General features: G+C 40.6%; 1 protein-coding gene across 8 annotated transcripts in view; it reads right to left on the bottom strand.

The window, feature by feature from the left end:
* The window catches only part of NBEA (neurobeachin), a 395298-nt gene that overhangs the window by 261457 nt on the left and 118813 nt on the right, over positions 1-15028 (bottom strand). For 6 of the 8 annotated variants that reach the window (XM_029048269.2, XM_039914901.1, XM_039914903.1 and 3 more), the window contains exons 29-31: positions 12965-13127; positions 10747-10842; positions 6168-6606 (exon numbers count right to left, since the gene is read on the bottom strand). In XM_029048269.2, the coding sequence (XP_028904102.1) occupies positions 6168-6606; positions 10747-10842; positions 12965-13127 (698 nt within the window). The remainder of the gene's footprint in view (positions 1-6167; positions 6607-10746; positions 10843-12964; positions 13128-15028) is intronic. The other 2 variants (XM_039914904.1, XM_029048272.2) reach the window with 1 other exon arrangement.

Below are 15028 nucleotides of genomic sequence, written 5' to 3'. Positions count from 1 at the left end.
CGGTACCTGCTAAGAGCTTACTACGTGCCAGCACTGTCCTACGCACTGGGGTGGACACAAGATAATCAGGTTGGACACGGTCTCTGTCCCACATCGGGCTCACAGTCTTCATCCCTACTGTACAGATGAAGTAACAGGTATAGAAAAGTGAAATGACTTGCCCAAGGTCACACAGCAGACAAGTGGTGGAGCTGGATTAGAAAAAAAAAAGATGGTATTCGTTTAGCGCTTACTCTGTGCCAGGCACTGCACTACATGCTGAGGTGGATACAAGCAAATTGAGTGGGACACAGTCCCTGTTGCACTTGGGACTCACAGTCTCATTTCCCATTTTAGAGATAGAGTAACTGAGGCACAGAGAAGTGTGGCTTGCCCAAGGCCACAAAGCAGATAAGTGGTGGATCTGGGATCGGAACCCACGTCTTTCTGACTCCCAGGCCTGTACTCTTGCCACTAGGCCATGCTGCTTCCTTTTGTTTTTATTTGCCGACAAGATGTACTTGGGTGGGGGTTGCTCTGTTCCCACAGGCAGGTTTGGTTGCCAAAGTCAGCACAGCACACCGAAGAAGCCCAGCTGAATGTACATGCTCTATAACCCACCGTGGGCTCCCTTTAGGTCTGTTTATTTACACCTCCCGGTTGGGCGGTTTGGTTCCTGCTGTCATTAGAATATGCTTTCCCTTGTTTTACAAATAAGTGAGGGCTGCGGGGGGGGGGGGGGGGGGGGGGGGGGCTGTTGCAGAACCGGGAAAGGTGGAAGTCAGGTCTGGCACAATACAAACTTTGGAGATGGTATTTGCCACTCCCTTGCCTTCAAGAAACACAAAATGGAAATTCAGCCTCATTTTAAAGACCTGCAGGTCAGCAGATTCATTAATCTCAGAAAGCTGAAATTCCATGACTGTCATTGAGACCCGGAAAGCATTGAGGATGTTGCTTAATATACAGGACCAAGCTAATTACATCGAAAGAACTAATCACTGTCATTTCAAAGACGGGAAAAGTATCTGGTGCAATCTTAAGCCGGCATAAAGAACAGGCCCCGCTATAGAAGGATCTTCATCGAGTCCAGCGGTCTGATGGACGGACCAGAGGGCAGGCTCTAGTAAGGCTGCAGGGGAAGACTGAAGACTGTGGGCCGGGATTGTCTCTATTGCTGTACTGTACTTTCATTCATTAAATTGTATTTATTGAGCACTTACCGTGTGCAGAGCACTGTACTAGGCGCTTGGAAAGTACAACTGGGCAACAGATAGAGACAATCCCTAAGCAACAACAGGCTCACAGTCTAGGAGGGAATTTCCAAGTGATTAGTACAGTGCTCTGCACGCAGGAAGCGCTCAGTAAATACGATCGAATGAAATGAATGAAAGGAAGAGTCTTCTCTGATTTGTGCTCTTCCGTTCTGCTGAGGGCAGAGGACCCCGAACTTGAGAACCAGCCCTGGCATGGGGCCAGGGTCTGGGCCATTTGGGCAGGGGTTGGGGAGAGGGCAGGGACTGGACACCAGCACTCATTCTGTTGGGGGCACAGCAGCAGCTGCTCAACCTGTCTTTCGACAGATTCTGTATGCATCTCTGAAATGGATACACAAGCTGGGCTGCAGGCGGTCATGGAGGTCACTGGTTTGGGACAGTATTTCCCCTGCTCCAGCCAGGCACAAGCCCCAGACAAGGAGCGGGTACTGGAGGAGGTTGGAAGGAGACGGTCCTCCAACCTTTGGGGAGGGTGGCGGTGTGCCTTGTAGAGCCTGAAGAGAATCACAACCCCTTATGTTTTCAAACTCAATTGTTTGACGGTAAGAAGCAGTACAGCCGGGAAGAGGAGAAGGGCAGGAAAAACGCAGAGCTCAGAAATGAAAACTGAAAGCTCCCCTACCTAAGGGAAATACACAATGCTGGTGATCAAATAAGAAGATAGTACAAAAGCAGCGGAGATGTGGATGTTAATAAATTATGTATAAGCTTTTACTTTATTTAGAAAAAAGGCCCCATAATTCCAGACAATCTACTGGGGACCATTCTTCCGTTGCAAATCAGAAGTGAAAATGAATTTGGATTTTAAAAAAATTTTTTTTTTGGCTTTTCCTCATAACTGCCTGCTTCCATTTACATACTAAACAGAAACCCAGAAAGACTGAGAAAATGAAGGTATGGAGAGCTCACCCATTTACATCAGTTAAACTATATAGTTTTCCAAAGAATAATTTCTGACAAACTACTGAAATTTTGCCTTGCAAATTGGGTGTCTGATATCCTTTCCTTGAATCAAGTTGGTGCCTAGCTGGAGCAGGGGAATCCCACCCCATACCGATGACCAGTCAAAGAGGTTAACAGGGTAAGAGTGCTCTTGGCCTTAGAAACATCATCTTAGCATCAAAACACCACTCTCTGCCCTGTAGGACGGGCAACTACCTCCGTACTAAAAATGTTTGCTGAACCTCAACAGCTTCAAACCAGTAGAAAGGAGGTTTGCAATATTAAATGCTCTTGATTTTAATTTAGTTTCTGAACACTGAGAGAAATGATAAATTTGATATATCCTGGAAACCCTGTTGAGAGTTGAAATGCATTTTTTGGCAAAATTTTCAAGCGAAATCCAACTTGGAGGAAAACATCTAATTCACAACTAGGGTACACTTGTGGGCAACATGTTGGGAAAGAAAGGCCACATGAAAAAGCTATTTATGAAACTGATAAACATCCAATTTATGATTTCATGATATAAACCAAGGTGACCATATGAGAAACTGGATAATGAAACCAAAAAACTGGCATAAAATATCAGCAAGAGGAAAAGCCGTGTGGCCTAGGAGAAAGAGCACGGACCTGGGAGTCAGAGGACCTGGTTCCTAATCCTGGCTCTCCCACTTGTTTACTCTGTGATCTTGGGTAAGTCACTTCACGTTTCTGTGCCTCAGCTACCTCATCTGTCAAATGGGGATTAAACCCTGCTACCTCCAATTTAAGACTGTGAGCTCTGGGTGAGAAAGGGACTATGTCCAGCTTTTTATTTTGCTTCTAACCCAATGCCTAGTACAGTGGTTGGTACAAAATAAGCATTAAACAAATACCCTCCTCTCCACCCCCCGCCCCTCCAAAAAAAGAGTAGAGGACATCCTTTATGTTACTCAAACTCCCCAAATTTCTAAAGTCTAAGACCTAGAATATTCACAGCAATTTCAAAACTTTGAAAAGGTACAACTCAATCCTAGACGCAGAAGATGTCAAACTGCATCAACAGTTGATTGCAAACTTATTTTCAAACTGAAATATATTGCTAGGATCTATAGCAGGGAACTGGTAAAACTATTATTTCCAAATACATAAAGACCTAGGTGATCTCCACTGAGCTTATGGAATATTATTATGAAATATGACTGATATACCCAAAACAGACAAGTGATTGCATGCCTCTGTCAAGTCAAAGATAAGAATGCAAAATCATTTATTGGCAGGGCAAGTGCCATTATAATTCTATGTTCTCAAATTCATAGCGTTCAGAATTTTCCTTCTAAAAAATGTCATCTTGGATTCTCTTTTCAAGGAATTCGGCCTGATGTTAAAAGACATGTCATAACTTAGATTTCAGACTCTAGTGTCTCAGAAATCTGTTTATATAGCTCATAATGCAATTATAGCTACCTTAAGACAGATGAGGCAGGAGGCAGCAATATATTGAAATCTAATTGAAAAATGCGGTTGTCCAGAAGCACTTGTGGGGAAGAGGTCTCTGAAAGGCTGCTCAAAGCTTCAGAGTTTGAAGTGAAATTTTTGATGTTGTCACTCTCAATCTATTGAATAGCTGACAGACAATCAAACCCGTCTGGCTGGCTGGCAGCTCATTTTGCTGGCAGGTGGCAAACAATTAGACACACCAATTTGTGCCTCCTGATGACATTAAAGCATGAAACTAAGTTGTATGCAGGGCCTAGTGATTTGTGTGAAAGCATTTCAAAAATAATACTCTTTGCCGTGGCAACTCATTTCAGACTGCCACCTCCCATTATGGCTTTGAGCAGTGAAGACGACAGACTTGAGTTACGTGCAGCGCGAGGCCGCTTCTGTTCAATCCGTCATCGGCGCCCCCCCGAGACCCCAATCCCCTCCTTTCATCAATATCACCTCATCATTTACATTCGATAGTACTTGAACTGCTGCATACATTAGCTACACAGGAGTCCCTTTGGCTAAAATGAACTGGAATAGGCTTTGTGCTCTTAAATGTTCTTCCTCCGATTTGGAAAAAAGGAACCTACTCCACCATGTGTAGCTTAAATGTTACTGGGACCAAACAGCAACTACCCATCTGAAAAATCAGTTGGCTCAGAGGTCTTATACATTTCTTATCACCCATAGAGACAGTTCTGCAACTCAGAGGATTGGTTTCATGAGTTTTGTTAAGTTTTAGCTTTCAGACAGGATGAAATTAGTAATTTAAAATGATACGGAATTCAATCCACCTTAAAATAAAGCAGCTAAAACAAGATCCTGAACTTAGTACTGATTTCTCTCACAGGAATCACGGTCATTCTTTTTTTTTCTCTCTTAGCCTAATGGTAACAATAATAATTTTAATAAAGAAGTCTAAGAAAGGCACTGAAGGTAACAGCAGACAAGATGCCATAATATGCATTCCCAGAAATGCACGTAACGTTTTTCCCTCAGACATGGCCGATGGAATATTTTCTCTAGCTTAAAGGGTACTCTGAGGAAGTTCATGTTTGAATAAAATAAAAAATTTATAATAAAAAATGAAAGAATAAAAAACTCCACTCATAAATGAGAATTAAGTTTCTAAGAAGTGTTCCAATATCAACCACAAAAATTCTTTTTCTAAACCTTTTTCAATTCCCTATTTTATAAAATGGGCAATATATGTAAGTAATAAATGCAGATCTTATATATATGTAATACATACTTATATGTGTAGTATAATATGAAGTGACAGTGTTTAACACTGACCTAAAAAAGAGAAAATAGTTTTCATATCTCCCCTCTCAATTTCAGAGAAAGTTTATTGGGTATGAATAATGTTAATTGAAGATATTCAGAAACTGTATTTACCTTTCTGGAAGAATATGAAGAAAATTGACAATGAAATATAAAGTTCCCTTGTATACCTAATAAATTCATCCTAAGGGAAAGCAATCTATTTTAATACCTTTTTTCTCAGAAAAAATCTAAAACAATCGCATAGAGACTACAGAAGATTTTTCAATAAAATGAAAAATGCTTTTTCTCTGATATGACTGTTAGTAGATAAGTAACAAAAATTACTACATCATGATCATTGCATTTTTTACTCCTGATGCCAAGTCACATTCGTTTCTTCCAAAAATGACATCATTGGATTATATGGCAAATTATCCCAACAATTGAGTTCTGCAGTTAAATGGAATCATTTTGTGAATCAGTATTTTCAATTGTTATTAAACTCAGTATTTTCTGTCATGAACTAGCATCAGTTTTCTAATCTCTGCATGCAAATTTCAGTTCTAAATTCCATGTCAAGCTTTCCTTCTACTTGAAGGCACAGCTATGCTCTTTTTTCTTGTGTGTTTATCTGCAAGTATATTTGCTTCTCCATTTTAACAGAACTATATCATGATACTTTTATTTTTTTTGTACTATAGGTATTCTATTGCATTCTTCAATGCATGAACTAAACCAGCATCTTAATCAAACACAGTGGAAAAAAATGATTAAGACACGGACAATTTAGATCACGCAAAAATATCACTTTTGAGTGGTGAAGAGCTGGGTACGAAAATTGTCACAGAGCATTTCATTTCATTTCTCAATACGCTGCTTTCAAATTCAGGGACGTGAAGCTAAAATACTTCAGTTAAAAAGCACCCCTCTTTTGTAGCAGAGTTAATACTGACTGACAGTCGGTTCCATTGTTTCGATTTTATTATTTCATGCAGGGTGTTATTACTGATGCCTTGCATGAAATAATAAAATCAAGTTGATCCACAACTTCAGGGAGCCTGGGCTTTGTAGCTACAGAAGTCGCAAACGTTATTCCTTCATATTTAATTTCATTAACTGGCACTGAGGCTTCCACAGCTTCAAAAGGTATCACATAAGCCTCTGAATTCATGGAATTGTGCGTTCCGTCCCCCCCAACCCCCAAACAGTATGATTGATAAGCTGGGAGCATACCTGTCAAAGGAATGAAATTGCATGGGAAGAATAGCCTGAGCTTCCCTCTTCAATGCAGGATCCGGGTAAGGAATAGGATCAGGACCACATTCAGTCATTTCAACCGGGGCAGCCACGAGGCTTTTTAGTATTTCCTTGACGTTGATGCCTTTACTTTGGCTGATGCTGGATATGGACGGAGCCGGCTTCAACATCTCGTTGGGGCTCTCCGGTAAGCTCTCCTGTGATTTCTTCACTTCGGAGGACAGCGTAGACAACAGCTCGCTCATGGCATCTGGGCCTGTGCTGTTCTCTAGGTCTGCCCCGTTAAGGATGTTGGGCATTTGTTCCTCACCAATTCCGGAATCGGTGTGAGGTATGGAGCTTTCCAAATGAATGTCTTCAACTGGTGTGGGGGTCTCTTTTTCTTTGATGCTCTCTGGAAATACTGCAGGCGTTTCTGAGTTGGAACAGTTGATATAAAAAGCATTAAAATGACTCAGTCAAGAATACTATTTCAGTACTTGAATCAATTCTCCCAAGCGCTTGCTACAGTGCTCTGCACAGGGTGAGCAGTCAAATACTGACTCACTACAGAAGATCTAGAACGATTCAACTTGTCCACAACAAAAACTGAGAGCTACAATCCATAATTTATCTGACTTATAAGACCTTACTTGTTTGGCAAGTATATGACTGCTATTCAATTCTTCTAAATATGACTAAAAATGGTATTATTATTAATAATGGCATTATTATTGTTAACAATTATAAGTTTGGGATTTGTTAAGCATTTACTACGTGCCACGCACAGGGCTAAGCACTGGGGTAGATAGGAGATAATCAGGTCCCACAAAGGGCTCAAAGTCTGAGTAGGTCAGATAATGGGTACTGAATCCCCATTTTACAGATGAGGAAACTGAGGCCCAGAGAAGTGAAATGATTTGCCCAAGGTTACACAGTGGACAAGCGGTAGAGCCAGGATGAGACTACAGGTCTTTTGATTCCCAAGTCCAGGCTCTTTCCACTAGGTCATTAGGTTTCTCTAAAATCAGACATTCACCCAGACTGATACTTCTAAAATCAGCATAAGAACGTTTGGATTTATGGCTGCTTTCAAGTACATCCAGTTGTTGTAGAATACAGGCACTACATTTTTGCAAAACGTCGTGTTGTGGACAATCCATATTACAGTATAATACTTTCTATGTCCAACCTTGCGCACAAGCTTATCCCTAGTATTTATTTTTTTTTAGCACATGCCATGTGTCAAGCACTGTTTTAAGCACTAGGGTAGATACAAGTCAATCAGGTCGGACAGAGTCCCTGCCCCCCTGCGGGGTTCACAGTCCAAATAGCAGGGAAAACAGGTATTGGTACTGTACAGGTATACAGCAGGCAACCGGCAGAGCTGAAATGAGAACCTAGGTGCTCTGATTCCCAGGCCCATACAACCGTTTCTTCGGAAACAGTATTCTCTAAGGTCACAAATGACCTCCTTGATGAACTACATTTTAGAATGTTTTAAGGTGCATTGTTTTGCCTGTAAGTGAACTAATTGGTCTATTGTGCAAGCAGATGGGCCTAAAGATTTTCATCAAATTCAAAGATCTATGCTCTATCTTGATCCTCTTCAAATTTTCAGCTCCTTTTGACCCTGGGTACCAGCTTCTCTCCACAAAACCCTTCCTGGCCTCGGTTTTGCTGACATTTAAAACTTTGTTCTTCCCCTACCTTTCTGACCATTCCTTATCTTCTTGTCGAGTGCCTGTGGCCAGGCCTTCATCTGGTCCTCTACTCTTCTTGCTCTACACTCTTTCCTGGAGCTCATCCGCTCACAGGCCTACAGCTAAGAGTCCTACGCGGATGACTTCCCAATCTGTCTCTCTAGCCCTGATCTTACCCACAATCACACACCTCTTGCTTTCCAGACAGCTCCACTTTAGTGTCCGCACCGACCCCTCAAACTCCACAACTAAAACAGAACTCCTCGGCTTTCCCCCATCTTGTCCATCTGAGTTAGACACAACCATCCTTTCTGTCCCAGAAGCCTCACGATTACCCTCGACTGTTCGTTGGCTTTTGATCTATCGCAAAAGCCTGCTTGCTCTTCCTCGACCATGTCCTGGATCTATCCCTTCCACTCCACCCAAACGGCTACCACCCGAGACTACCAGCTAGACTATTTTATCAGCCTTCCCAACATCCATTTACTACATACTGTGCCATTCTCTCCTAAGTGATATTTGGCACATACGAGCACCCCGAGGAAACACGACTGGTGGAGTTGAGAGAATGCCGGTGGGGTTGGGTAAACCACCATCATGATAATCAACTCCTCTCAGGTTCTCACTACTCAGCCTGAAACGGGCTCATCCATCGTTTCACAAGAGACTCAAATATAAACATTCAATTAAATGTGCTTCAATTTTGAAATGTCTTTTAAATTACTGTACGAGTTGAAATGCAGTTCTGTAGTGAATCATGCCATCCATGATTCACACATCATGAAGCAATAATATACAGAACTATCAGTAACGATCATCCTCAGTATCACCCTCTATTTGGGCAGGAAGTGGAGAACCAAGTTACAGTATTGGAAGATAGGGAGTGAACTAAAGTTTTTATAAAAGAGAATTCCATTCATTCATTTTTTTTTTTACAAAATGTAATAGTAGTAAGACATATTAGTAGCCAATAAACTTTGGTTGGCGATACTTGATATATGGCTTTCAATTCTATCACCCAGGACATTGACCACTGTTAGGAAGAACACACCAGGCTTGTGGGCAGCATTCAAAGCATTTGTTGGGTACTAACCTTTCCTTTTTTTATGGTATTTGTTAATGCTTACCATTTTTCAGGCACTCTACTAAGCACTGGGGTAGATATAAGCTAATCGGGTTGGACACAATCCAATGTAGCGCTCACAGTCTTAATCCCCATTTTTATGGATGAGGTAACTGAAGCATAAAGAAGTTAAGTGAGTTGCCCAAGGTCATACAAACAAGTGGCAGAGCTGGAATTAGAACCCAGGGCATTCTGACTTCTAGGCCGGTGCTCTGCCCATTAGGCCAAGCTATTTCTCAACATATCAGTCATATTTACTGAGTGCTTACAGTGTGCAGGGCACTGTATTAAGCACTTGGGAGAGTACAACACAACAAAATAACAGACACATTCCCTGCTCACAGAGAGCTTACAGTGAAAAGGGGGAGACAGACATTAATATAAATAAATTAATAAATTACAGATCTGAACCTAAAGGCTGTGGGGGCTGGGGTGGTGAAGATAGGCAGCAAGATAGAGAATATATCAAATGGCATCCCAAAGGGACTGGTCCTGGAGCCAATTTTATCCCACATTTGTTAAAGGTCAAGATGAAGAGATCAAACACATCTTTAATAAATACATACAAAAATACTTAAGCTGGTGGAGTTGGCCACACTATGCAAGACAGGAACAAAGTTTGAAATGATCTAGTAAAAATGGGATACAGGTGTGACAAAAGAGAGAGAGCCAATGGAGGTGGTGAGGCACGTATGAAGTACGGAGTGGGGCTGGATTCATGTTGCCTGACTGTAAAGGGGTTGAAGACGTAACTTTAGAGGCTCCTCACATGGTGAAAGTCAATGCTCTGGCAGGTCTACTTTCCCCATGATTCCTTACTTCCACCCAGAGTTAACTTGCATCCTGCTCCCTCTCCGCATTTTGTCTCTCCAAAAGAGATTTAACAGTGGTTGGAGTTTTTGTAATTTTCTTTTTCCTTTGCTATAAAAAGTCACTCATTATATATACTTTCTAATGCATAAAATTTGATGAACTACATTTTAGAATGTTTTAAGGTGCATTGTTATGCCTGTAGGTGAACTAATTGGTCTAATGTGCAAGCAGATGGGCCTAAAGAATGAACCATCCTAATGCCTGCTTCATAAAGTACCATAATTGCATAACAACGTAAAAATTCAAAGGGGAGAGAGGATTCAATTAAGTTTTAAGGGTTGTCTAGTACTTCTGAATCCAGAGAATGCAAGTCCTTTATCAAAAATGAATTGAGCATGTTAGTATTGTCTCAATTAGGAGTAGCAAAGAAACTTAAGAAATAGAAATGTCATAGAAGGCTTCTAGAAATCGAAAAAACATGTACTTTCATTATGTATATTTAACAAAAGAAAATTTTAAGGACCTAAAATGCATAGAAACTCAGAATGAAGTGCTTTGAAACATTATTACAATGTAAGATTCAGGCTAAAAAAATGGACTATATTACCAACGAATTGTTCATTTCTAAACCCTATATTCATGTAAAAAAGAAAATGGACCCTAGGCACAACAGATTCATGAAGATTAAGTGAATATTCATTTTAATTATCCAGTGTAAATGTGTGCATGTTTCATAAATTTGCTAGACAGTATTGAAGCTAACATAACACAGTGCAAACAGAAAATCTATGACCTCCTTACCACATCCAGGCACGGAAACCACATCCCGAGAAACCTGAGGAGTTTGGTTGTTTATTAAATATTACATCATGTGGTTAGTTCTTGAATTACAATGCTTTAGCTATGGATACCCCAACAGAGATGATGTCAATATTACCTTTGTAAAATGAGTGGGCAAAGCTCTGCTCGGGAATTAGCTTGGCAAGGAATCCATGGTTCAAACTTGGATGAGGGATAGAAGGTATGACCACAACTGTGGAGAAAATCATGGAATCAAAGGTGAGCCAGCTATTCAGATCAATTCAATCGTATTTACTGAGCGCTGACTGTGTGCACAGCACTTGTACTAAGTGCTCAGGAGAGTACAATATAACAGAGTTGGTAGACACAGTCCCTGCCCACAGTGAGTTTACACTCTAGAGGGGCAGATAAACACTGTTATAAATAAATAACAGAAATGTACTTAAGTGCTATGGGGCTGAGGGAGGCAGGGATAAAAGGTGAAAATCCAAGTGCAACAGTGATGCAGGAGGGAGTGGAAAAGAGGAAATGAGGGCTTAGTCAGGAAAGAGCTTTTGGAGGAAGTATGCTTTTAATAAGGCTCTAAAGTTGGAGGGAGTGACTGTTGGATATGAAGAGGGAGGGCATTCTGGGCAAGAGGCACTGTGAGGGTGAGGGGTGAATGGTGAGATATATGTGATTTAGGTACAGTGAGTAGGTTGGCATTAGAGGAGCAAAATGTGTAGGCTGGGTTGTAGTAAGAAATGAGAGGGGTAAAGGAAGAGCAGGGCATGATTATTGGGTGTTTTAATGCCTATCACAAGGAGTTTCTCTTTGACGAGGATTGAGAACTGGACTACTGTGGATCCAAAACTGGGGTTCTAGTCCACTCAACATGCAAGCATGGCACTGTCAACAAAGAACGCACCTCTCATGTAAGGAAACAAGTTATGCATTAAGAGATAACAAACATAATAAGGGTACCTGAAAAAACATACATTTAGAGAGGGAAACGACAAGTATACAAAAACACAGACACTGGGCACATTCACTTAAAATACATTCCCCCATCCAACATTACAGAATAAGATTTTGATAGGAACACAGAGATACGAAGTTAAATTGACTTTTTAAAAATAACAAATGATCACTTGAAATAATTCCTCTGGAGATTAGTGAGTTTACATTAAAAAAAAGCAACTCTGATGTAACCCTGAAAAATGATGATGTACCAAATTAAGTGTACCACATATCAACATGATATTGTAGATATAATGCAAATCACTACTCCGAAAACAAAAAAGACCTCAACAAAGCAGGTTGATGAAATGGAATGACATGATGAGGAATAGCAACATGCAGAGATTTGACCACTGATTTCTACTCACTCTTTCTTTATCCTTGTATTTGGTACATGGCTCTTTTAAAAGGAGACAGTGTCAACCAGAAACCAAATCCAGTGCAAAAGCTATTGGACTGGCAGTTTAACATCAGAAACAATGGAAAAACTCCTGACAGGTTCATCAATTAATAGACTGCTCCTCCAGAGACTGAACATCAGTGGCCAGCAAAACTAAGACACTACAAAGCACGCCAAGCCAATAAAGGCAACACTTCCTGCAAAATCATAATTTCATAGACTATCTGCATAAACAAACTGGGGAGGAAGCAGGACTCAAGAGAGTTAGTAGTCTTTTCAAGGTTTACCTTTTTCATATCTTTCAACTTTGACAAGAAAAGCTTCAGTTTTCAGGCAAACATGTTTGTTTACTGATTATAGACTTGGGTCAGTAAATTTAAAAGAATGACAAAACTGCTCCCGAAAAGAGAAGCAACTTGGCCTTCTTGGCAAGTCACTTCCCTTGCCTCAGTTCCCTCATTTTTAAAGCGGGGATTAAGACTGTGAGCCCCATGTGGGCCTTGGACTTTGTCCACCTTGATATCTTGTACCTACTCCAGTGTCTAGCAAATAGAGTAACTGCTCGAATGCCACTAAAAAAAATAAAAATAAAAAAACCCCACACAAATGGCAAGCACTTAGGTTTCCTCTGACAGTCCAGCTAAATTTCTGTCTTGCTCTAACTCCTGCAAGCTCCATAAGGACCACTTTCCACTAACCTTCTATATAAAGATAATAATGAGCATACACAAAGGGTTATGGAAGCAATTTAATGCCTTAAAACTGCAGTTCAAAGAAACATATGTCTGTGCAGCAAATTCTCATGTCAAAATCACTTTGGAAAAATATGAATGAGGCAGGGATTTGAAAATTAGATAAAAATATTACTCCAAATACTTGCGGTTACACAGAGTACGCTGATAAATTCGGCAACTAAAACAGATATGTGAAGGTATCAAGGAGCAAAGTAAAGTACCTGTGCTTGTTGGTGAATTGATTTCCTGCCTGATGTTTCTACCTGCCTGCGACCTGGCAGTTTCCCGCTGAGGTTCCAATATGTCCCGGTACTTGGAAACCATGAGCACAGAAATGAAGTAAACAACGGCCAAAGCTAAAAATTGAGCTTGCTTGCTATCATCCTATGTAAAAGGAAGAGGAAGGAAGCAATCGTCATCAACAATCTGTGGCATCACTTCATAGTTGGAGTTGTACCAAATGATACGCTTGCAGGAAATTAAATTTCTGGGTTCCTTTGCCCTCCCCTCTTTCCTGTGCCCTGAAGACCCACTTCCCCTCTGTGGCTCACCCCTTCCCCACTTAAGGGCAAGGCCCAGCAGAGAAGTTCCCTGTTCCCATCCATTGGCAAAGGGAGGGGAGATGAAACTGGAGATACCTCCTTTCATCAGGCTTGTTCATCTTCTAAGGAGAAAAAATACTTTTCATGGACATCAGTGAGGTAAACTAACTGCCAAACCAGAGGCTGTACCTTACTGCGGCTCTAAGCAAGGCAATCACCAATGCTAGCATATGAATATTCTGCTGGGATTCTTGCTAAATTCAGCCACAAAACTTGCATGGAGGCCAATGCCCTCTTAGGGTTGCTTCTTGGCAGATGTAACTAGTTTCGGTATGCTTACACAATTTAAATGACTTGAAATAGGCAAAACACAAAAGCTATAGGGATCTTCCGTTAGTAGGATCTTCATTTAGTGCTCTTTCCCAAGAGTGCTCTTGAATTCTTTTGCCAGTATTTACTGTAGCACTTTCTCACATTGTGAAAAAGATCTGATTTTGCAGCATGGAAAGTTTACCACTGCTCAAGCACCTTCTTACTTTTCCCTCCTAAACCTTTAAAAAACTTTAACTCTAATAGAGAGAGATTAAAAGTCAAATTCACTAGCAATTCTCTTTTTGGCATTAGGGATCTTTACTGTGTTAGCACAAGGCGTCTTTTTGCTGAATAAACTTTTAACATTAAATATTTACCTATGTACACACAAAAAAACCTAATTTGAAATCTTTTTATTATTGGTGCATTTTTAAATTGCTCTATGATGATGTAACTACATTTTTTTAAAACCAGTTTAAAAATGCATATTGTTTTGATTTCCTGTCTGATATTCCTACCTGCCTAGCTCCCAAACCTGGCAGTTAATGATGCACTTAAAATGATTTCCTACCAGAAACTTTGTTTTGCTCAATCCTCTATTTTCAAAGAGCCAATTAAGTGGTGGAAATCTGATGTAAGTTTGGAATTTTCAAAAGCTTCTGGTGTTTCTGATAAATCTAGTGATCTACTAGCGAGTCCAAAAAATCACTATGGTGTCATTTGTAATGGAAATTTTGAAAAATCAAATCAAAAAATATACATATGCCAATCTCCTAGACTTATTTCTAAGTTTTCTCTCCCAACTGCCCCTTGTAGAAAAGTAGGGTTTGAAAGCAAAGTGGCAGTTTAGGAGGCTGTGGTGGCTGGCCATGGTAATTCCAGGGTTAGGAGACGGAGTAATATCCAAGGTGCAGCCAAATTTGGTATTTCATAATCACAAAGGCTAGCATGTTTACATGTGTTCATGACAGTATTAGGGTTGATATGGGGTGGAGATGTGCTAAATGTACACAAAGCATTGTACTGAACTTTAGGTTCTGATTCTGCTGCGTGATCTTGGGCATATCACCTCACTTTTCTGTGCTTCAGCTGCCTCAACTGTAAAGTGGAAATTCAATGCCTGTTCTTCTTCCTACTTGACTTTGAATCCCATGTGGGACAGGGACTGTGACTTGCCTGTTCCATTAAGTCCAGCACTTAGACGAGTGCTTGACATATAAGCAGCGCTTAAAAAAATACCCTTAAAAGAAAAACTTGGGTGCAAATAAGAATCAAATTTATACCCATCCACAATGTCATTTATTTGTTCTGCCCTTTCCAAAAAGTTAAAGCAGTACAATGCAGCAAAGGGCCTCTCAATAGATGCTAATACTACTAGTACAGAGTTTGGAAATGACCTCCTTATGTTCTTTCCAGGCTCCTATGGCAGTG

The sequence above is a fragment of the Ornithorhynchus anatinus genome, chromosome 20 (assembly GCF_004115215.2).
Source record: "Ornithorhynchus anatinus isolate Pmale09 chromosome 20, mOrnAna1.pri.v4, whole genome shotgun sequence".
Classification (NCBI taxonomy): domain Eukaryota; kingdom Metazoa; phylum Chordata; class Mammalia; order Monotremata; family Ornithorhynchidae; genus Ornithorhynchus; species Ornithorhynchus anatinus.
Note: the sequence above shows the minus strand (reverse complement) of the source record. Positions and strands in the feature narration are given on the sequence as shown.